We start from the raw sequence: 24,675 nt of genomic DNA, 5'->3' as shown, positions 1-24,675 counted from the left end.
GCCCTTTGTTATGTTTATCTTTATATTTGTTATCATGTTTATCTTTAACATTTTACATCTATAGCATTTGGCAGACACCCTTATCCAGAGTGACTTACAACTGAGCACTTGAGGGTTAAGGGCCTTGCTCAAAGGCCCAGCATTGGCAGCTTGGTGGTGGATGGGATCTGAACTTGTGACCTCCCGATGCAGAGTCCAATGCCTAAACCATTGATCTACCACCTAGAGTTGAATACAGTTAGTATAAAAGTTATATATTTTTTTATTAATCCTATCACTTGGTAAAGAAAAGAACCAACGTTTAAGACATGGACTAAAACAACAAATAACAATTTGTTATTTGCAGTTTAACTCAGTTCCATCACTTGAGTTCAAAGTCCAACGTCACTAATTAAACTTTACTTTTTTCTAAACAATAATGTATTTTCCATTTCAAGGTACATTTAATAATAAGACTTACTGGAATGTCTTGACTTTCACTCCAATTCACACCAAGTGGCCATTAACCCTCAGCTACTCCACTGATTTAATGAGACAATGATAAGTACATTTTATAATATTTTATCAGATTTAATTTAGTTTAGAAATGTTTGCAGGACATGTTCTCAGAATCTGTGGTAATTAAAATTATTTAATTATAACATATATGCATGTACATCTCTGTGTGTGGAAATATCAAGGAAACAGTAAAAGGGCAGGTCAGGACAGTTATGTAACACTCTTGCTTTCATCACACCATCACCTTGTAGAGAATCACAAACTTTTCTGTGCTGAAGACTTTAAAATTACATTACAGCTTTTTCTTTGACTGTTATAAAGTTTTTTTCTGTTTTATGTCTTTATGTGTAAAAAAAAGTGTACTATATTGATATAATACTATATAACTTTCCAACAGTGTTTTAGGCTGCTTTGCAACTTAGTGATCCACTGTTGATTTATTCATTAATGGAGAATTCAAATAACTTTTCTACGTCACTCTGAATAAGGATCGGCTAAACGCTGTAAATGTAAATGTAAATACAGGTTTCTGTCAATACAATGAGATACGCTGACCAGGTACAACATTATGACATTATAACATTATGAGCGGTGAAATGAACACTGATTATCTCTTCATCATGGCACCTGTTAGTGGGTGTGACATATTAGAAAGCAAGTGAACATTTTGTCCTGAAAGGTGACGTGTTATAAGCAGGAAAAATAAGGATTTTAGTTATTTTAACAAGAGCCAAATTGTGACGTCTAGACGTCTGGGTCAGGGCATCTCAAAACTGCAGCTTTTGTGGGATGTTCCTGGTCTGCAGTGGTCAGAATCTATCAAAAGTGGTCAAAGGAAGGAACAATGGTGAACTGGTGACAGGGTCATGGGCGGCCGAGGCACGTGCACTTGGGGAGCTAAGGCTTGGCAGTGTGGTATGATTCAACAGATGAGCTCCTGTAGATGAAAATGTTGAAGAAGTAATGCTGTTTTTGTAGTAAAAAGCAGACAAACACAATATTATGCAGGTGGTCATAATGTTATTCCTGATCGGTAGACAAAACATTATTCCTGATCATTAGACAAAACATTATTCCTGATTGGTGTAAATGACTATATAGTTAAAAATATAGACATATTAGGGAAGCCAGATTTTCTGTGTGGTCTTAAAACTATCACATGTGGTGTTAATATAAAACCATCTCAGTGTAACATATTGGGCATTCAGGTGAAGTATATTTTGAGTCCTGGAAATTTATTTGATTTCTCATTGTACAAGAACAACCAGAAATGAGTTGATAATGAATCATTGCTATGGAAACAATTATGTATTAGACACAGTGCATTAATACTAACCCGTGGTTTGCAGCTGCACTACTGTCATAGTTGCTGCTTTTGAGAAATCATCAAAAAAATTCCATTAGAAATGAAGTTTTGCATAATGTTAACAGAACAGCTATATGATATTTCTTTCTTAAACCTCAAATGAGAATGAAGAGAAGGAGATACGCTTCTTTCAATAATATCAAGTTCAATAAAAGAGGTGTCTCGACACAGGCCAAGGCCACAGACACAAAATCAATTGAATATTGTCAAGAGAGGCACCTCTGTGGGAAATAGATAAGAAAGAAGCAGTGACCCTACCCAGGAGAACAAAAAGATGGGACTTGGTATGGAAGAGAAACGAAATCGTTTCGACTTACCAAGGACGGAGTGCTGCAATGTTAGAGAGGGGGAAAAATACTTTATGGCTTTCTGTAATTTCGTCTGTAAATGTAATATATTTATATATATATATATATATATATATATATATATATATATATATATATATATATATATATATATATATATATATATATATATATATATATATATATATATATATATATATATATATATATATATATATATATATATATATATATATATATATATATATTAAAAATAAAGCACAGAAAATAAAGTGCTGTTCCAGATATTGGGTTTGTATCAACAACAACAAAAAGTAAACTTTTTGGGAACCAAATGAGTCAACTGTTGTGATTCATTGAATATTTTTTCTTAATTAAGCAAGGATCTGGGAGATTGTGACCAGAGTCAGGATTCTTTCTGACCATAACATTTCAAGGTGATTGGCGAAGGATCATGGAAGTTTGAATTTTTGTTTGAATTTTTGTTTGCGGAGTTTGTCCTGGGAACACGTGCCGGGTGTAAGTTGGGAAAACACGCTAAATAAGCACCACCTATACACACACATTCTTACTTAAAGCAATTTTGTGTAATTAGTGCACCTATTTAGAGGTAGGGGAAAACCAGAGACCAGGCAAACTTGCAGAAAACACTGAAACACATCAACAGCAATCAAAAACGTGAATCTAGAACAATGGAGCTTTGGGGCTAACTTGCTTTTTAATGGAATTTGTAAAATGTTTCTTTTATACCTACTACCTGCTATAATCATTATACTAGTAAAACAGTATTTAAATGAAATCGAACTGAAATGGATCGGACTGAATTATGACAAATCTTTTTAGAAGCATCATATGGTTCGTAGCATAGGACCAAATTATGTCTGAGGATCACCACAAAATCATAGCCTTTTATATAATCATAATTGTTTTATAATTTTGTTTTTCATAATTCTTTATATAGATTCTTTAACTTTTCATAATTCTTCATACACATATCATAAATGTATCATACAGTTATACTGTGCACTTGGATGATGTACTTCAGTCGAACCCAAAATATCTCCTGAAAAAAAGAGTGGTCTATAATGAGACAATCAAATAACTATTTAAATGGAAAATAATATATATTCTCTGAAGAATATTCGGGAATAAACAGAGCAAGGCAATGCTAAAATATTATAAATACTATTATACATTTTATAACTAGTGATGAAGTACTCTGAAAAAAATAAGGTACTAAACTTCTGACTTTTTCTTCTTTTTTTTTTACTAGGATATGCCCAAATGAGGATGGGTTCCCTTTTTGAGTCTGGTTCCTCTCAAGGTTTCTTCCTCATAACATCTAAGGGAGTTTTTCCTTGCCACAGTCGCCACGGCTTGCTCATCAGGGACAAATTCACACCATTCACCATCACTATTGATTTGTGTAAAGCTGCTTTGAGACAATGTCTGTTGTGAAAAGCGCTATAGAAAATAAACTTGACTTGACTTGACTTGACTTGATATCCACATGTAGTTGAGTGTACTTTAAAATAAAAATTAAACAAAAAACTATTTTGTAGAACAATTGTTATGATTTAAGAATTAAATGAATAGCCCTGTTTTCCACATTTAAGAGTAAAACAATGTATACTAATGATACAGAATGCATGTATGATTGGTGTTAAAATATGGTTTTTGGATCTAAACTCAACCCTTTTGCCATTAGTGTTTTGGTAAATCATAGAACATATCTCCATACAACCTTTCACAATGTAATGCTTTAAATTTGACATATAAAGCAGTCGGTTGTTCAATAATGACAACGACAGGACATGGTAAAGGAAGTGGTAGCTCAACGGTTAAGCCTGTTATTTGCTGATCGGAAGGTTGGGGGTTTAAGCCCCAGCATTGCCACACCCTTGAGCAAGTCCCTTAAACCTTTGTGCTCCAGGGTTTTTGTATCATGGCTGACTCTGTGCTCTGACTCCAGCTTCCTAACATCACAAGATATGTGGTGAAAAAATTTCACTGTGCTGTAATGCACATGTGACAAGTTCTTTCTTTCTTTTCTTTCAATAATAACACGTAGTTTACTTTATTAACTGAGATAGAGAAGAAAAATCACTTCCCTGTATATGATTCAGGGCGAGCAGTGAAACTGATTTACTGATAACAATGAGAAAAATAATCTCCCACCCCAAATACAGCACTAGAGGGCAGCATATGCACACATTATACTAAACACACACACACACACACACACACACACACACACACACACACACACACACACACACACACACACACACACACACACACACACACAGGATCCGAGTCACCTTTTAAAGGCCAAGTATGCTAAAACATGCAGGTTTGAACAAGACATCGACTACTACAAACATGAGGACACATAACTAAACTATATGTCCAAGCATAGACAACAATACACATAGAATATGACCGAAATGCTATGATTTTCGATTTGTTTAAAGAAGCATATTGATATACAAGACACAGACTTATATGACTAGCACAATTACACATAACACATATATTGCACATGGGTTCAATTTTGTACAAAGTAGAGGAGATAGAGGAAAAGGGAAAACCTCTGGGAGCAAGAGTTTACAAGATTTTGATAATATTTTCCTTGAAGAATGTGATATTATATCCTTTTTTTTTTACATGATATCCTCAATCTCCTCCATGCACAAAATCAGCCCATAAACACTAATGTGTGAACAACTACATTTTCAGACTAATTTTCTTTTAATTCATGACATTGTGCTGTAAATGTGATTTATTGACAGTTTATGTCACATGAGCGGTTGTTTTCTGTAAGGATTTTAAAGAATTAAGGAAATTACATGAGTGTTTTTGAAAGTAGTTATTATTCTGACAGAATTAAAACAACATTCGCACAGTCAGCTTTTTTATTATTATTATTATTTATTGTTTTATTCAATTATTAAAATGATGATAGAGTTTACAGTACAGTGTGACTTTGTATCATCCAATATGAAAAAAAAAAGAGATAACGATATGGTCAACAAATATATACTATATATATATATATATATATATATATATATATATATATATATATATATATATATATATATATATATATACACCTAAAACATATATATAATATTCGTACACATTAATATTTATATAGATAATAAATAAACATAATTATGTTTAAAGTTATAACATAAACAATATTACAATCAATCACCTGGAAAATCATAAAGGGATGCAGACTAAGAATTTTAAATGAAGTCATACATAAACTAACTAACAAACAAACAGACCTAAGCGCGCACACCCGCGCGCGTTCGCGTCTAAGTGGGCGGGGCTAAGCCCGCCTCTCTACTCTACCCAAAGAGATCGACGTCACCATGCCAACGGAGGAACGACAGTTTTGCTCCGCTTATATTTCCCACCCGATTTCGTAAAACTACCCCCGCCCCTCCCCCTTCCTGCGCTTTTATTGGACAGTCATAACCCGTCTCCGTCTCTAATTGGCTGAAACGTCGCACATCGGTGGGGCGCAGCCAATCATCGTGGAGGAGTTCAGCGGAAAGCAGGTGTGGCCGGGTGACCCAGAGAATCGTTAACGTAAAGCGTGCAGGAGGGTCGAAAAAAAGCCGTCGGACGGTGCTGAAAAAAATAAATAAATAAACAAGAAGAAGGAGCGTCGGTAGGAGAGTAGGAGGCGGAGTTGGCGCTTTTAGGACCCAGGGAGCGGAGAGGCACGGCGCTGTGAAACACCGCCTGTCCGAGCAAATCAGCCTGGGAAAAAAAGGGATATCGGTGCGGACGGCGCTTCTTGGAAGAGATCTTGAGACTCGGGTGTGAATGGGAGCTGCGGGAAATCCGCAGAGAGGAAGAGTGAAAGAAGAAAAGAAAGAGCAGAAAACAAAACCGACGGTGGTGTGTTTATTATTCCAGCCGGCTGGGAGGCTCGCGCTCTTTTCCAACGCTGATCTCCTTTTGAGTGTTAGAGATCCCCCGGTGCAGGTCAGGATGCACACCGTGATGGACTCCGATGTTTATTTGCGTGCATCAAGTAGATAAAGGTTTCATCTGCGGGGAGGAAAGGGGGAAAAACAAGAAACAAATGATCCAGCGCGCGCGCGTGCGAGATACACTGTTTCAAAACTGAGTGGAGAAAAGTGTCAGGTTGGTATTCACCATTTCTCTCTCTCTCTCTCTCTCTCTCTCTCTCTCTCTCTCTCGCACATTGTGTCTTTCGTGTCTGTCAACATTGCATGCATGCGTTAATGCATTGCATGCAAGAGCATTATTCACTGTTTGTGCACGTGATGAACCCTAAATTTGTTGCTTTTTCTTTTCGAGGTCCAACTTTTTTTTGTTGCAAGATTGCAACCTGTCACTTTCTGCAGCAGCATTAAAAAAATATTTTTTTTATAGAAAAGTCTAACCTGAATAATCAGTGCAAACCTCCATCAGCCCATCATCATCATCATCATCATCATCATGAGCATCATAAGCACCATGATCAGGATCCATACATGCATGCATCTCAGCAAGAGGATAATTCGGTGCATTTAAGTTCTCTGTAGATTCCTTCAAAAAACAAAAACCAGATTGCTAGCTCAGACCCTAATCACACCTCTTTTGAAGCGATCAAAACCACCAAACCGTGCTCGATTCCTCTGCTGTGAGAAAGGTCACCAGTTCAGACACGGAGATCAGCATTGCATAAAAGCGCCGCACTCGTTATTCCTAACCTTTTGCATTCTGAGATGCAAACATGTGCAAATTTATGCCCTCGACTTTCTTTGAAACCTGATTGCTTTGCATGCAATGAAGTCAGACAACACCTTCATGCAGGAGAGGAGCGTGTTGTAGGTTCGACTGTCTAAGATACAGGTTCATATTATGAGAAATACACCACCGCTCATATCTGATGCAGCACACTGACAAAGTACTGCTCATTTCTGCTTCTCTCCTTTATTTACATCTCTCCTTGTTTTCTGGACTGTCATCTAGTGCAGGATTTAAGGTGCATACTTGGAAAAAGTCAGGTGTAAATCTACACTATAGACTCCTTTCTATGTAATACTTTTTCCACACTACTTTTTTTTTCCTTCCCCGCAGAGAGGGTAGTATTGGTGAGAACTAAAACTATGCATGCAGAAACCAGGACAGTAAACGGAAGCCATTTCCAAAGCTCAGCAGTTCCACACTTCCACTTTTTTTATTAATTAATTAATTAAATTATTATTTAAAGTGCAAAACTGTGCAAACTCGTGCACCCGGCGCTTTTTTGAAAAGCCGGAACGCATTGCTTTGCATATGAGCAAGAACACAACACAACACACAGAGCATATTAATAACCTTGAGTACAATTTGTCTAAGCATCAGCTTTAAGCTCGTAGGCTCACAAGGGCGAATGTCGAAGTCTCCGAAGTCATTATTCATCTCGGTTTATGCACAACGACGGCTCTGCTCACTTCTGACTTCGCTTCTATATCAATAGTGACACACGAGAACTACAAAAGTGTAATTTGTGTGGAAAAAAAAGGAAAGCTCTTTCATGTGATTGAGCCTAACAATGCTAAAGTGTCCGTTTAATCCCTAATCTGAGTAATTAGACCCTTTCCTTTTTTCCTTTCAGTTCACAATAGAGAGATTGATTTGTCTCTTCTTTCCGTGTGTGTGTGTGTGTGTGTGTGTGTGTGTGTGTGTGTGTGTGTGTGTGGTTGCCACACTGAGACTCCTCAGCCCTGTTTCTGTGGTCTCACATTATTGACTCCCTCAGTCGATAACCTTGGCAACTGCAGCTGAAACACGCTCAGAGGTAACGCCGGACAGCGAACGCTCCGCTATTAAAAAATAATGAATTCGATCTGCGCGTCTGAGAGCGGCGTCTGAGCTCGAAGTCCAGAATAAACCCTTAGTTACGAATGCACTTCCTCGCAGTTGAGAGCGATTACAGTGGAAATGCTGTTTGAAGATGAAGTAGGTAAAACAGGTCGAGCGAGGCGGCTTTGAAGCCGATGAGATTTTTGGACAGATCGATGAAGAGAAAATCTTCTACATGGCCACGTCGGACCGCTCCATCCTGTCATTTCTGTTTAGAGAACTCCCGTGCTGGAATAGTTTCTCTTTATATGAAATGTGTACTTCCTTACATGCAATCTACCAAATCGGTCTCGTGAAGTAAAAGTCTTTTTTGTCATCTTTTCACTCCACTCGTCTCCCGAGGTAAAATTCCTTTTCGTCATCGCCTTTTCACTCCACTCCTCTTCTGAGGTAAAAGTCTTTTCCGTCATTGTCTTTTCACTCCACTCATCTCCTGAGTTTAAATTCTTTTCTATCATCGTCGTATTATTACTCTCATCTCCTGAGGTAAAAGTCTTGTTTATCATTGTCTTTTTACTCCACTAATCTCTGTTCACACAAACACCAGTGTGGAAATAATCACTTACTTCTTCTGTTCTTCCATTTAACTTCTGATGGATGAAATTTCTAATTTCTTGTGTTGTGTTTTTAATTTTTTTTATTCATGTACACTTGCAATGATCTCATTCATACAATTGAGCAGTTGAGGCTCTGGGCTTTGCTCAGGAGCCCAGCAGTGGAAGCTTTGTGGTCCTGGGATTGAACTTACAACCCTTCGAGCAGGCGTCTCGACCACTGAGCTATCACTTCCCGTGCCCCCTCAAACCCATCAAATATAGCGAATCATTCAATTATGGAAAAAAAGAAACGGTCCCCCGGAGGACGGGTCGTTTTGTCAGCGCAGAACCTCAGATGATGCCGGATTTAGTGCTCGCTTATTAGGCAGAGGATGAATAAAGAGCGGTTTGGAGGATGAAAGCTGGCCTGTAAATCGTTTCTGTTCATCTTTGTAATGTTTTAACGCTGTGCAAGACTTCCAGCACTTGCCGACGTATGTAAAAGAAAAAAATCTTTAATCACCTCACTGCTATTTTTACTGTTCATGACCATCTGGGAACATATTTCTGTAGATCTCTTTTTCTTCTTGTTTTTCTCGGTTTTCTTTTAAAGAAAAGGAAGTGGGAGCTCAGTGGTTTAGATGATCTGTACAGTATAGTGCTTTTTACAATGGACATTGTCTTTAATGTAAGAATTCTAGAACAAGATTCACTTAGATGCAGTATCTCTCAAAAGATCCTCTTCCACTCCTCCATAATGACATCACGGAGCTGCTGGATATTAGACACCTGGCGCTTATTCACCTTCCACTTGAGGATGTCCTACAGGTGCTCAATAGGGTTTAGATCTGACTGAAGGCAAGACACAATTTTCTTGGTTCTGCTCAACAGGGCATCACACATGCTGAACATCATCGGAGCCCAACAAGTTTATCTTAGTCTCTTCAGTCCACAGGACATGGTTCCAGTAGTTCATGCTCTTAGACAGGTTGTCTACAGAAAACTTTTTGTGGGCTTTCTTGTGAGTAGCTTCAGATGAGGCTTGCTATAAAAGACTGTAAATACCTTTTCACTTTTACTTCTGTCGTTTGCTGGTCATTTCGTCGATGTGACCTTTGCCCTTTTAAAGAGTTTTGTGGGCATCGCCGAATGCAAACCAGACACATTGTGCACTTTGTCATTTCCGGATGATCATCATTCATCGACATGCGCACACAAGTACAAAGATTTTGAAATGACGTAGGAAAGTACTCAAGGCTGCTTTTTAAATACACTGCATACGTTTTTTTTGCTTCGTCCTTCCGTTGGTCTGAAAGGACTTATTGTTGTGCCCATCTTCTGCAGCAGTTCTACCAGTCTGTTGCAGCCATGCTGGTGTTACCCTATGCACAAGATAACAAAAGAACATTGTTGTTCAAAACAGATCATGAAAGTTTGTGTCGTGTTTAGTTTTTGTTCAGCTCCCTTGCACACCGAGCGGCTTTGTCGGATTTATCTGACCCCATCGTGCTGCGTTTATCTCCTGTCTGTGACTCAGCTCTTTCAATTTGGCCAAGTTTAGATCTCCTGATTTAAAAAGGATAATGATCATGGGAGCGTTGTGTTCCAGGCGCTCTGCGGTAAAGCGTGGACTCAGCGTGAGCCTTTTTCTCTTCGGTCAGCGGCGCCGCGAATGCTCTGAGAGCCCAGGCAGGAGCGGGCTGACCAGCGGTGAGAGATGAGAGCAGCATGGGTAATCGAGCTGTAATTCAAACCAGAAGCAGTGAGCGAGAGAAAATTTCTGGAAATAAAAACCACTAAAAGGAAAGTGGGTGTATTTTGATGGAACACCATGAGCCTGTCAGGCATGGTTTTATTGTTCTGTTTATATACATGTACACAGCAGGGTGGAATGGAGCTTCTCCAGGATCCATGATGCAACACCAAAACTCTAAATCCGAGCCAGGCTGTAAAATTTTCCTGCCGTTATCGGCACAAGATTGGAATAAAGCACGACATGGCACAGGTTGGAATGGGAAAATAATCAACGATGCAGGAAGTGAAGCTACTGATTTTTCTAGAACACCACGCCTCTATAGAATGTTCTATTGCCCTTATACTTTTACAAAGCTAACTCTAAGCAATGTTTTTTTGTTACACATTGAGGCATTGCACCTTTTTTTAAAAATCCATTTATAGTTGCATTTATAATTGAGTTCATATCAATAAAATTAGAGCAAATATAAACATCCAGGAGTCATGGTACAGAGCAGGGGTCACCAAAAACTGGGACCAGTAGCAGACCATGGATCATTTGGTATTGGGTCTCTCAAAAAGAATACACAATTTTTAAATACGATTTATTTATTTATTTTTTATTAAAAAAATTAAATAGATAAATTGAGTCCACTGAATCTGTATTATAGTGAGTTATATTAAAAATAAGTTACATATTCATTCTATATGTAAGAATTACATCTTATTAATGAAATCACATAATGTGAATAATAGTAATACAGTATGCACATTATTATGTGTAGTTATAAGTGTCCATTGTGCAAAAACGTTTGGGGACTGCTGTTAGTCTTCAATTCAATTTGAAATTTTATTTGTCACATACATGTCAATAAGGGATGTGCATTTCCATAATTAAAGCCAATAGGATTCACATCTCAATGCATAACCAATGATACAATAAAGATGCATATGAAGGATCTATTGATACAATACACATCACCCCATTAAGCAGTGCAGTGCGATTCGCTTTTATTACTTTCGTTTACAGACAGCAAATCATACATTTACTTAAGAGCCTTCCGACTTCAAACACAGGCCTTTGTAGTACAAAAAAAAAATAAAAGATGAAATAAAACCAGGCGTTTTTTCCTGTTCTGTCTCCAGGAAGATGCAGCTCTACCTCTGCCATGTTAATCTGTATTCTATGTGAATTGGGAGATAGAAGAAATCGAATATCAAATATTGGTCCCAAATTTTCGGTCACTTTCTAAATAATAAAAGTATGGCGCATCTACTAATAATTATATATTTAAAAAAAAATTTTACAATGCGAATATGTTAAGAATGATGCATCGTGATACAAACGCCAACTTGAAGCAGTGAATCTTACCATCCCTAATATAAATGTATGACATGCAGTGAAATGCTGTATTATTACTGGGAAAAATAAAAAAAAAAAAACACTTTGTGGCCAATCAAAGTTCAGCAGCATTGGGGGGAAAAAAATAGAGCAAATGTAAAAATAAAGACGATTTGACCTCCGGATCTGGAGTCTCATCGTTCTGTTTCAGTCTGAGGTTTCAAATGTGTACAAAAAGCTGTTGTCCAAAATGCTAGTGGTTTTGCAAAACCAGATTTTTGTGCAGAGGCTCTGATCATATCTCAGCTGTTTCCTCAAACCGCAAGTGGTCCGAGATAATAGTCTCATTTCAGTAGTCTCATTCTAAACATCGATACAGCTGCTCCAAAGCCAACCCCCAAATAAAACGATGCCAAACACAGGAATAAACACGGGATTGATTCCTATTTGAAAATGAGAACTCTTTAATGCAGTACCTTATAAGGCTGCAGCAACGGATTATTTCTTAAACTTAAAAAAAAAAAAAAAACAAAAGCCAATTTAGAACCTAAATGTCCCCTACCCATTCACGATGAGTCACTGTACCTTCCATTTTCAGGATCTACCATTTATTATTATTTTTTTTTTACCCTTTTGTTAAACAGGAAATTACATTACACCATGTTTAAGGCAATGCTTAAGTGCACTCTGTCAGACAGCAGTTTGCATTGCATTGTGCAGGTCTGACATCTCACACCGCTTATAAATGCTTTCACAGCGCAGAATGATAGCAGCATAGCGCTGATTAAACATGGCACACACTTTCACCTTCTGCTTGTTTCAGTTTAATTCCCCTTAGTTTCATCTTTGGTAAAGAAAATATGTAACTCGGGTTACGCTCCCAGATTATTTGACTTGACCAGGCAAGATCGCTGCACTTCATTTACATTTACGGCATCTGGTAGACGCTCTTCTTTCATTTATACAACTGAGCAGTTGAGGGTTAAGGGCCTTGCTCAATGGCTCAGGAGTGGCAGCTTGGTGGGGCTGGGATTTAAACAACCTTCTGATCTGAAGTCCAACATCTTAACCACTGAGCTACCACCTCCCCCCAATTGAGCTTTAATTAATATATTCCACATTTTTTCATTAGTCTCTTTGTTTATCCCTAATTAGTGAGCCAGCAGTGAAAATTGCAAAGGAAAAACTCCCTGAGATGGTATAAGGAAAAAACCTTGAGAGGAACCAGATTCCAAAAGGAACCCATCCTCATCTGGGTGGCACCAAATGTCCAAATGGCTCAAATGAATGTAAAACTGTTCATGGTGATTGTAGTCCTAAGCCTTTATAGCAAACTGTTTATATTACAGTAATTACAGTCCAAATCCATCTTCATCGTTCTTGGAGTTGAACCCTCCACTTTAACCTCATGGATCTCGATTGTTTATGTGAAACCATCCTCAGAAGCACTGAGTGGTCTCCAATCGAAAAGAACTCCATCCAGATGTAGAGCATCAGGATGAATCATGCAGAACCAGAAAGAAGGGACAGAATCACTGGTTTTGAGCTCCTAGGTTTCTTGTTCTCATTAAAATGTTCTTGGTTTGTTTGTTTACTTGTTCGCATAAATGTGCTTTTTATTTGCGCCCAGATTTTGGCCAGACATTGTTAATATCTCTTTTATAGTAAGTTGATAGAAAAAAAAAAAGTCTAGCTTTTTGTAGCTGTTTGAGTTACTCTATGCAATCTCTTCACTCTCACGACTTTTTGTCTTTGTTTGGGATTATAGAAAGTATAGGAATTATAGAATTCTGTAGACGCATAATAAGTGTGTAGTAGTCTTTGTATTGTGGGTAGGATCTGTTCATTTCTATTTTGATAAATCATTCTGTTCTATTAAAATTTTCCTCTGCTCTTTTACTTTATTCTATTCGATTCTCATAGTTCCTTATTGTGAAATCAGTCTTCTAAACTATTCTTAACAAGTAAAACTCTCTCTTATTTTACTCTCTTTCTGTTGTATTCTATTTTGTAATTCATTTTAGATTCAGATTAATCTGTTCTGATTAGTTTTCTGTGTTTGAAATCAGTTCTATTCTGATAAAACTCTGTTCTAAAAGTTTTGTTCTTTTTCACTTGGTGTCTGAATTCAAGGCTGTTCTGTTCTGATAAAACTTTTGTTTCCATCAGATTTGTTTTCAACTAAGAAATTATATGTTCATGTGATATTTTTACAGCATGTGCCCATAACTTTATATTAGCTACTGAATATTTCCCTCTATAGCCCTGTAGTGGCTATCCTCTGCTGGTAATGAGATAACAGCATGCTCATGCTAACTGCAGCAAGTCAGTGATTGGCCAATTCGATTGACCCTGAAGTATTTATTATAATTTTATAATCTTTTCGCATTATGTAATAAGGCGCACGATGGTGTAGCATTTTATTTGATTTAATTTTATTTTTGTTGGAAAAAAAAGTTTTTTTATTCTAAATACATCCATAAAGCAATTTATACGCCTGTATGCAGCAGTCCTCCTACATTTATTCTGTGGGAGGTGATGGCAATATGTCTCATGTCCCAATGCTAAGAGTTTAATTAAAACATGTCACTACATAGCAGATAGTTACGCCCACATAAGCTTTTTGCTTAAACAGGAGCACAAATCGAACGAAAAGAGCAAGCACATGACAATTTATATTATACACAAAATGCGATTTGATACTATATAACGGTGTTTCAATATGATGTGTCTTTCAGTACAGCAGTAATGATTGTGGCCTAAAAATGTGGCTTTGTCCTTTGGGAAAAGATGCTGAACGCAGCAGAGTTTGCTCTGTGTGTGTGTGGGAGAGATTGTGATCGCGAAAGAGTGCAGTTGCGTGGACATGTTTGTGGTATTTAACACTGGTAAACGATACACTTTTTCAGGAGATCTTCCACTCCAACTCATGCAATGCATATTTTCATGGAGTTGGCTTTGTGCACAGGGGCATTGTCATGCTAGAACAGGTTTGGGTCTCCTAGTTCAAGTGACGGAAAAATTTCATGCTACTGCATCCAAAGACACCTTATACAATTGTGTGCTTTCAGTTTTGGGAAAGAACCACATATGGCTGAGAAAGTCAGGTGTCCCAATACTTTAGTAAAATTTTTGGTAAGATCTTTGACTACACCTCCAGCACTTGAACTGGCTGACTAACATGAACTGTAAGTATATTTTAGTTATATAAATCAAAATAAATTAAACATAGTTACATGCGAGTTGCATTACGTGCCACTGGTGATGAGTAGATTTCCACTCGCACATTTCTCGCTCTCCCCTTCTTCTCTTCTCCGCACATTAGCACTTACCAGATGGTTAATGCTCGTTGCTTTGCAAGTCGGAGTAAGGCCAGGTTTGCTTTTCCGAATAAAGAATTATATTGGCACTATCAATAAATTTGCCCTGTCTGGGCCAATGAGCATTCACCAGAAGGTGGGTTGGGAATTTTGGAACGCCACGCTTATCAAAAACTTTTGTTCGTAGCAGTAAAACTACACAAACTACTCATTCAAACTTTACAGAAATAGAAACCAGCTTTTCTGGAGTTTGATTGATGAGACTTTAGCTTAATGTAATATTAGACAGGCTTGCTGTTAATTTTTTTTCAGCAGTGTTTCCAAATCTGGAGCTCCCCAAATTTTTTTTTTGTTAAATGTTAACTTTGTGTGTAATGCATTTCAGGGTCACGCTGAGATCTACAGAGCCACACGTTCCCACTAATGCACAATATCTGCATGTCTCTCTGTAATTATGATTGGTGCTAACAGCTTTTACTGGACTACACCGAAGCCCTGACTATTTTTATTTTCTGTTGATCCACAGGACTCGGTTGCCTGGTATTTTTTTTTCCTCTCTTCTATTGTTTTGTCAGATAAACCGGCCCATTGTTCTCATCCAGTGAGACTTTGTTGGGAAACCTTTTCAAATTATCCAGCTGCCTGTAGCAATTTACCAATTACTTTGCTTGGTAGAACAGAAATTGCTTCGGAGAACACATCCGTCTTTCCATATATTGGCATAATCAAATTCAGTTTAAAGGATAATTCTGAGGGAAAATAGTAATGTGCATTTGCGCATTCTCAGTGGGAGTAGAGACACCGAGTTTGTTTCTAAGCCCATTAAAAAAAATAAATAAAAGACCGTTTTGTGAAAAAGTCACACTTTTGCCTAGTAAGAGAACATGTTGAGCAAAATAAATGAATGGATCACAACATAATGGGCCTAGTTATCTTGCTCTAACTTTCATAATTCTATGACTTAATCACTCTTTTGTAAACACTGTATCCAGGGAGGGCAGGGGGGTTGGAGTTAGCAGGAATACTGGGCAGTGGGAACACACCCTGGATTGGATGGTCCAAGCTTTATAGTTAAATATATACAGACCTGTTTGAAAACTACCGTTTACGGTATCAGCGTAAAAGAGTTATGGAAGATTTCAGAAGTGGAAGGAAACCAGGAAATCCAGAGTCACACAAAACTCCGGATCAAACTGAGGACCTTAGAGCCTTATGGAAGAAATGCATGAGTTTGCATGCGCTTTTGGGTTCAGGGTCCTGGGCCTGGCCTGGGAATTCTTCCTTAGCTTGAGTCGATTGTAGCTGACTGGAGCACTTGCTGACTGACATCCTCTTTGAAGTGGTGCTCCTCATGTATGTCATCACCCTGCACTTCACAGAGGTAGATTAAAATATGTAGAGAATATCTACATGCTCATTGATCACTGGTCTACTAACAGGCTATCTGAAAGACAGTGCTTTTTATATGCCTGACCTGTCCGAACAAAGTTATTGGAAATCATTTCCCTTTTAGAAAGAAGATAGCAACGGGTTATTGTACGGGTTTGGCTTCAGCAGTTGTTTTTCCGGGGCTACATTGTGTGATTTTTAATAGTCGTTTGTGATTTGTTGCTTGTCAGACTATGAACATGATCTCAATGTCACACTGTAGGATCTCAGTTGTCATAATCACACTGTATGACGTGGTTTCAAGTTTTGAGACTAGCTCTGTTAACAAGAAAGTACTCTATTTATCTCTGTTTACACACCATCACCTTCAAAATAGTCCCCTTGGGTGCAGAAGTGAGATCATGTGGATTGTTCTTCGAGGATCGGCATGCACAAGTTGCCGAATAGTTTCGATAATTTTGAGGGTTAAGCATGCTGAAGGTCTTCCAGTGATGTTCTTCCGCTCTTGACGCGCGCTTGTCACTCAAAAACACCTTGAAGGACTCGTTGCAGCATCAATGTATGTCAAGCGTATGTCATGTCAAACATCTCTGTGGCAGATTTACCCAGTTTCACAAGTTTGCGTTTTGTTTTAACTTGCTGTCCGATGATTGAACCACGAACGTGGTTTCGCACAATAGCACCATTCAGCACCATAAGTCTCGAAACCTTTTGATACCACCTCGTATGACAGTCTTTCTTTCTTTCTTTCTTTCTTTCTTTCTTTTGGCTTCTCCATTACGGGGTTGCCACAGCGGATCATCCGCATGTTTAATTTGGCACATGTTTTTATGCTGGATGCCCTTCCTAACGCAACCCTCCCCATTTATCCGGGCTTGGAACTGGCACTGAGAGTGCACTGGCTTGTGCAACCCTAATGGCTGGGGTTTGGTTCCCTGACCAGGGATTGAACCCGGGCCGCAGCGGTGAGAGCGCCGCATCCTAACCACTAGACCACCAGGAAACCTGTATGACAGTCAAAAACTGATGCACACAATTAAACGACTCGTCCGAAGAATCTGTAGCGTTAATTTTTTTCATGACATGCCTTGATAATAAAAACATGATACAAATACTCCTTTTCCCTCCATAACTAAATAAGTTTCTCTTCTTACTGTACTGTCCACCTGACTTGTTTGGCTATTTTCCCGGGGTGATTTGAAGTTGTCGGGCTAATTGCGTGCGTCATCTGGTTGAACGTTCCTATTGGTTCTTGGCTCGATGGTCGTCGTAGAAGAAGTCACACTGCAGGAAAGAGTCTGAAATCTGACGCTGCCAGAATTTCATCTGAGGAAAAAAAAAATTGCAACAGCCATTAATCAGCTGTCAGCAATCAAAGACTACAGATTTTAGTGTAGGATTATAGGAATCTTTTGGATTTTTCAAATTTGTCTCAGTCAAGCAAATCGTGGCCAGAATCGCACAGTGTGCATCTGGCTTTAGATAGTAGGCCTGCATGAGCTCCCCAAACAGTATTTTTTTGTGATTCCTAAAATACAAGTGCTGAGTTCCGCTTTCTCTCTGCAAGTCATTGACCCCATGCATGCATTAGACACATCCGTTTTAAATTGTGCTCGGTTTGGCTTCCCTTGTGACACACAACCGAACCTTTTCATTTCCAATTACAGTAAACTGATTAAAGGAAAAGTACTGCCTTCAGTGCTTTACACTTTGATGCAGGATGAGCGTATGGCAGGTTCTACTGCTGTAACAAAAATGGCTTTCTGATGGATCGTCACCGTCCAGATTTATTAATATCCAAGAGGTTGATGAACTGAAACAGAGTGCAGAAACTATTCTCATTCCTACAAGTGTGCTTCTTTTCGCTTCTTTTTGCTCACTTCGTCCGGCACCACCCTCCACTTACGAACCCGTGCTCGTCTACACGCCCACTGCCGCATACATATATACTGTAAAGTTTATACATTAGGGTCTTGTAAAAAGCTCTGTTTTGTTAAATTATGTACTGTAATGTGATAATAATAATAATCACATTACAGTATACTACCCCATCCTGATAGCCATCTTTTAAGACTCCTAGGTAGGGTAGGCCATGTCTCTACTTGTGATATTTTGAAGTTACGATGGTGTCACTGGAACGCTCCTCCATTGTAAGTCAGGAACTACCTGTATATGAATATAAATGGATTGCTGTGAATGACTGGCCTCTAATCCTGAGTAAATTCACACTTCTGTGTATAGGCTGTGGATCCACCCCCTGACAAAGTTGCAGCTACTGAAGATAAACGAAGGAATGAATGAAACATGCTTGTTCTGACAGGCTTGCAAATACAAAACTTGGCATCATTTGCTTCGTCTTATCTCTGACTCTGTTGCTTTTTGTTTCTTTACAGGATTGTTGGCATTGTATGGTGCAGTCCTAGCGGGATCCAACAGGATGTCTCCCAGCGTCTTGTCAGCGCTGCCTAAAGGGAGACTTTATCAGCATCCATTTCCTCTCTGGCAACTCTACATGAAGAATCGGCACACAATGATAAAGTACCAGTGATTCCCGCCTTTTGACATTCCTCATCTCCCTACCCCTCTACCTTACACCCCTTCCCAGTCGCAAGCCTGACCATGCTGCGTTTTCTACCCCTCAAACTGGGCCGAGTGTACCGCTGCCTAAAACTGCTCTTCATTGTGGGACTGTTTGTCGTGCTTTTGATGAACACACACACACTTCTTGCCTCCTTCCAAAAGAACGAGCTAACAGATCGGCGCTTTATCCACCTTAACAAGTGTCCAGCTTGCTTCGGCACCAGTTGGTGTCGCAAGTTCATGAACGGCCAAGTATCCTTCGAGTCATGGGGTCGTCTGCGTTTTCTAGATGTCTTCAATGTAAAGAACGTTTTCTTTGCCCAGTATGGTGAGCCACGTGAAGGCACGCGCCGCATCGTCCTCAAACGCCTCGGCTCCAACCAGGAGCTGGCGGACATTGACCAGAAAATCTGCAAGAGGGCTACTGGTCGTCCTCGTTGTGATCTCATCCAGGCCATGTACAAGACTGAGTTTGCACGGCTTAATGGAGACGTTCGCCTCTTGACCCCTGATGTAGTGGAGGGCTGGTCTGACTTGGTCCATTGCCCCTCACAGAGACTGCTGGACCGGATAGTCAGAAGATATGCTGAGACTAAAGACTCTGGAAGCTTCCTTTTGAAAAATCTTAAAGACACAGAGCGGATGCAGCTTCTGATGACTCTGGCTTTCAACCCTGAGCCTTTGGTTCTGCAGGTGAGTCTTGACCTTTTCTTCTCTTAATAGTTGTCGACTCTTTCGTTATAGTTAATTCTGCGATTGTATAGTTCTTTAACTATGCCACTGAAAGGGTCTAATTGATTGTAAATGGTTAAATTAATAGCAATAATTTCCTAAGATTAATGCGTAATGGGTGGACAAATCACTGGCCTCATTTCTGGGGACGACTGGCTGATTCTTTGTCAAGGTCCAGTGGTGGACAGTCAGGGAGTAAATGTAATTTGTTACTGTACGTAAGTAGCTTTTTTGCGCATCGGCACTCGATTAAAGCATTTCCATTACATTAACGTCACTAGATATCTAATTTTCACTATGTTCCTTCTAATTTATAAGCGGATAAAAACGTTATTATATGATTTGCCACCCCTGACATTCTATCACATTTGGCCAAACTTTTCAAACCTTCTTAAACATCTTAATTATTCTGTATCTATTTAAGAAATACAAATTATTTAACAAAATGTTCTGAAATATGCTGAGATGTTTATTATCTCAAAACAAAACGATATTTTGGCATTACTCATTACGGGAACATGCTCCGTTCTCGTAAACCTTTCCAGGCCATTCTGGCAGAAACCTTTTTATCTGTAAGGTATGAGTTGTGAGGTTACAGGCTAATTCTAATGTTTGTGCTTGAATTGCCCTTGATAAGTCTCAAAGCAGAATGGAACCTGTCAATATGGCAGGGTGCAAATGGGCTCAAAATACATTGCTGCAAATTATTGGCTCTTTTTACCCCTCATCCCTTTCTACCATTGGCCATAATTCTTGTCTTAGCCACAAAGTGTTTCAAACCCCAAAATAGGCTTTCGTCTGTAATCTTAGTTGCTCTCTTTGCAGGGCTTTAATTGCAGCTTCTAACTGCACTTCGATGGGTTTGCCTGTAGCTGTGATGTGTGGGTTTTTTGTTTGTTCAATTATTTAAGCTAATGGTCAGTGGGTCTTGAATTCCAGAAAACTGCATTTATAAACCAGACATCCCAAAATCATCTGCTTTCTCGGGCTTCATGTCTGTCTGGATATTTTCATACGTCATCTTGAACGTCTCGTGTCGAAGCGAAGGAAATGGATATTAAAGTCCATTATTGGCCGTGATTTCCCATTCTGATTAGACAATCAATTCCAATTTTAGCCGGCATTGATTGCGGCTCATGAAGATTCAGGACAACAAAAGAACAGCTTTGTGAAGACATTCGGTGTCAGAGCTGACCACTGATCTATCACAGATCCCTCATGCACCTGCAGGCAGTTGGACAGACAAAAGAGAGCTCAGCTCCTCAGAGGGTCCAGTCAATAAATTCTGATTAGTCGTGTGCTCACTCCCTTTCACTTTCTCTTTTTTTCTTTTCTTTCCCTTTTTCCTTTTACCTTCGTCCTCTTTCTCATCTCAATTTTTTAATCCTTCGATATATTTGTTTGCTTTCTTTTTCTTCCTAGATCCAGCAGTTAGCAGAAAATAAATGTGTAATAGTAAAAATAATTTAACTCTAAGGTCGTCGTAACTTTTTGGAATCGTATCAGGGACAGTGTTGTGCTATAGAGCTTCTGTGGGGTTAGTTGGTCAAGTGGACATCATTACTAAGAAACCAAACACTGACTAATTGCATGAAAAAGTTAAAAGCATGTTTGTGTAGGTGTGTAACGGTACACAAAATTCATGGTTTGGTACCTACCACAGTTCGGGTCAATTTTGGTTTAGTTAGCGGGAAGACAAGCAAAACTTAATTCTTGACATTTTTTTATTTAATGTTTTTTATTATTATTATTATTAATATTAATAATTTTTTTATTTTATTTTAATTTTATTTTTTATTATTAACATTTGTGAAAATCAACAGTTTACATTTTTGAAAACAAAAAATAAAATGACTGCGCAGTTTAAATGAAAAAATCTAATATAATAAAATAGAAAAAAATCTAATGAATGTAATGCAATTTATTATATTGATTAAACTACGTAATCTATTAAATTGTCATTAAATTCATTTAATAAAATAAATACATGGAAAAATTAATAGTTCACATTTGTTAGACCCCATTTGTGTAATTCAGGTGTGTGTGTGTGTGTGTGTGTGTGTGTGTGTGTGTGTGTGTGTGTGTGTGTGTGTTTACAGTTAATATCTAATTTTCTAAAGATATAATACATCTTATTTCAGCATACTTTAACAATTGTTTTTATGCATACATTATTTATTTATTTATTTGTATCCATTCAATTTATTTATTATAAATAAATTAATTCCTTCCATTCTTTAAAAACAAAACAAAGATTGCATTCGGTGCACATGGCAAAAGTCCTGTATCGAAGCAGTTCGGTATGAATGTGTACTGTTACACCCCCTATGTTTGAGAAGGATCGATCTTCAGTGTGGACCAGTGACCTCAAGTTTGGTTTTGATTCTGAGCGCTATGAATGAGCACTTTTTCATCGCCGACCATTTCACACCACTGGTGGGCTGTACACATGATCACTCACAGACAAAGCACACATACTTCACACTCTTTCACTTGGAGAGATGCCTGCCCAAGCTTGCCTAATCCCTAAATCTTCTAATTCACATGAATTAATGTGAGAGCTGTCTATTATGCAACTTTGTGGCTACAGATACAAGAAATGTTGGTGGAATATCAGTTTTGGACAGGCAGGAGCAATCCGTCTGTTCTGCAAAGAGAACTGAGGTACGCATTTAAAGTCTTACTGCGGCTGAGCGTCTCATCGCCGTACTGCGCTTGAATTTTTCTGTAGACATCCACGGGTTTTCTTGTCCGCCGTCTTGATTAACGGTCTCTCGACCAGCCTGCGAAATGTGCGCCACCTCAGTAATAGGACACACTAGCCACTACGCATAGTACCGCCACGCTAGCATTCTATTTTCATACCTGTAAAATGAAAAGTCCCGGTTCGACCTGAACTATAATCACGTAGAATAATTGGGCAAATCACAAAAGCATGAAATGCGTACAGTTTCTAAACGATCACGTAAACGATGCCTCATTATTCTCGCATGCGCCACACAAATTGGATTTTTCTTCGCTTCTCTTTATTATTATTTTTTCTCTTTAGTTTCACTGCCAAAGGCATGGGCTCGGGGCCCCCCATAAATAGTTAATTTTGCACTGAACTTGTGAACCTGACTCCTGCTCCTCAGGAGGAAAGTGTGTGGCTAGAGATAAGCCTCGTGCTCGGAGCTCTTGGCCGGCAGCTGCACCTGAGGCCTCGTCCCCTGCTCCCACTCTTCCGGCCTAAAAAAAAATAAAAAAATGGGAGCGAAGGGAAGGAGGCGGAGTTTTCTAGAGCAAAGAAAGTCTCCGAATGAATGCTTTCTGCCTGTGAAACACAGTTTGCATTGTGTGTGTGTTTGCAGTGTTTGATTAGTCCTGCTCCTCACACAGCTCCTGTTACCACACAAGGGACCCGACGTCTTACACAGCTGAGTATCCGACCTCAAACAAATTGAGCTGATTTGTTTAGACTAAATTGCAGAGTCTTAGTCAGGAAGCGTCTGCTTTGTTGAGTTGCTGAGCTGTGCGTTCTGCCTTTCGCACTATGGAAATTTGCTTCCTCGCCTTTCTTTTTTTTTTTTAAGCGCTATTTTTCTTGTTGAAAAGCATAGCAGCAGCACTCCAGACCGGGCGTCCTGCTCTGCCCCCCCCCAAGCTCGGCTGTGTGAGAAACCAGACTCCGTCTTTGTCTCAGGAACACAATCCAGAGCGTTGTTACTAGTTTTGGCCCGCAGCAACAACAACGTGCCGTCCCTCTACAAGCCCACTGAAAAATGCAGCTCGCCAACAACATTCCCACAAACGTGTCGGTCAGTTTGGCTTTATGGAATAAATGTTTTCTGAAGAAAAAAATAGGAGCAACAACACAAACTTTGAGATCTTCGGCTTTCTGTCTCACGCTGCTGGTGACTATTAATATATAATGATTTAAACTTTATGGGAGGTGCAGATATAGACAAATAAACAACAGGTGTGATCCAGTTCTTCTCGCATCTCCTCACGTCACTTCTTGCATCTTCTCTTCTTTATCTTCTTATATTTTCACATTTTTTTTTGCATTTTCCCGCATCTTCTTTTCTCTACTCGCTTCTTTTTTCTCTTCTTGCTTTTTTTTCTCCTCTTCTCGCATCTTCTCATTATGCATCATTTCTTCTTACATTTTCTCTTCTAGCATCTATTTTTCTTTTTGTTCTCTCATGCTTTTTAATCTTTTCTTCTATCTGTTTATATCACATTTTCTCTTCTTGCATCTTTTTTGTTTTCTCACATTTTCTCTTGTCCTGGCTTGTGTTGTTTTTTTTGGGGTTTTTTTGCATTTGCACTTCTCTTTCCATTTCTCTTCTCTTCTCTTCTCTTCTCTTCTCTTCTCTTCTCTTCTTCTCTTCTCTTCTCTTCTAATAGTGTTTTATTCCTCTTAGCAGTTTGCAGCATAATTAGTTAAGACATCATGCATTATAACTGTTTATAGTTGCATTAAATATTGAACTTGAGTTCATTCTCTCAGATTATAACTGCTATAAACTGTTTACTGTCTTTTAAAATACATGGAATTGTGTTTGGTAAAAAGACAAAAAAAGCCTCCTAAATTATGAAGATTTCCAGGTAGTGTAAAAACCTGCTCGCTGATTCCAGAGACTCCTCCTGAAAACATCTTAATACATTGTACAATTACACAAGTGTTATTTGTTCACAGTGAATGCAGTAGATTATTGTGTGTAGCCTACCCACCCCCCACGCACGCACACACACACACACACACACACACACACACACACACACACACACGCACACACCTTAACCATGTTAAATGTTCAAGCGTTGTCTTTTGTTTTTCGTTTCCTGCTAATTAGCCTAGCAGGGGTACTTCACATCTACAGGGCAGTAATTCAGTGACCCACATTCCCATCAAAGGTGTTTATTACGCTGCAGCTCAGTGCAGGTCAAAGTGCTCGTCTTTCAGCTTTTCCCCTTCGGAATTTCTCTCCACCTTTCAGCTTGTACTCAT

At 38.8% G+C, this 24,675-nt stretch overlaps 1 protein-coding gene across 1 annotated transcript in view; it reads left to right on the top strand.

Moving 5' to 3' along the window:
• The first annotated feature begins 5,831 nt into the window (after positions 1 to 5,831).
• Positions 5,832 to 24,675, top strand: part of dipk2ab (divergent protein kinase domain 2Ab) — a 49,999-nt gene continuing 31,155 nt past the window's right edge. Inside the window, exons 1-2 of the mRNA XM_046848212.1 lie at positions 5,832 to 6,339; positions 18,764 to 19,643. Of these exons, the coding sequence (XP_046704168.1) occupies positions 18,990 to 19,643 (654 nt within the window). The 5' untranslated portion in view covers positions 5,832 to 6,339; positions 18,764 to 18,989. The remainder of the gene's footprint in view (positions 6,340 to 18,763; positions 19,644 to 24,675) is intronic.

Source organism: Silurus meridionalis, chromosome 4, assembly GCF_014805685.1.
Source record: "Silurus meridionalis isolate SWU-2019-XX chromosome 4, ASM1480568v1, whole genome shotgun sequence".
NCBI lineage: Eukaryota > Metazoa > Chordata > Actinopteri > Siluriformes > Siluridae > Silurus > Silurus meridionalis.
Note: the sequence above shows the minus strand (reverse complement) of the source record. Positions and strands in the feature narration are given on the sequence as shown.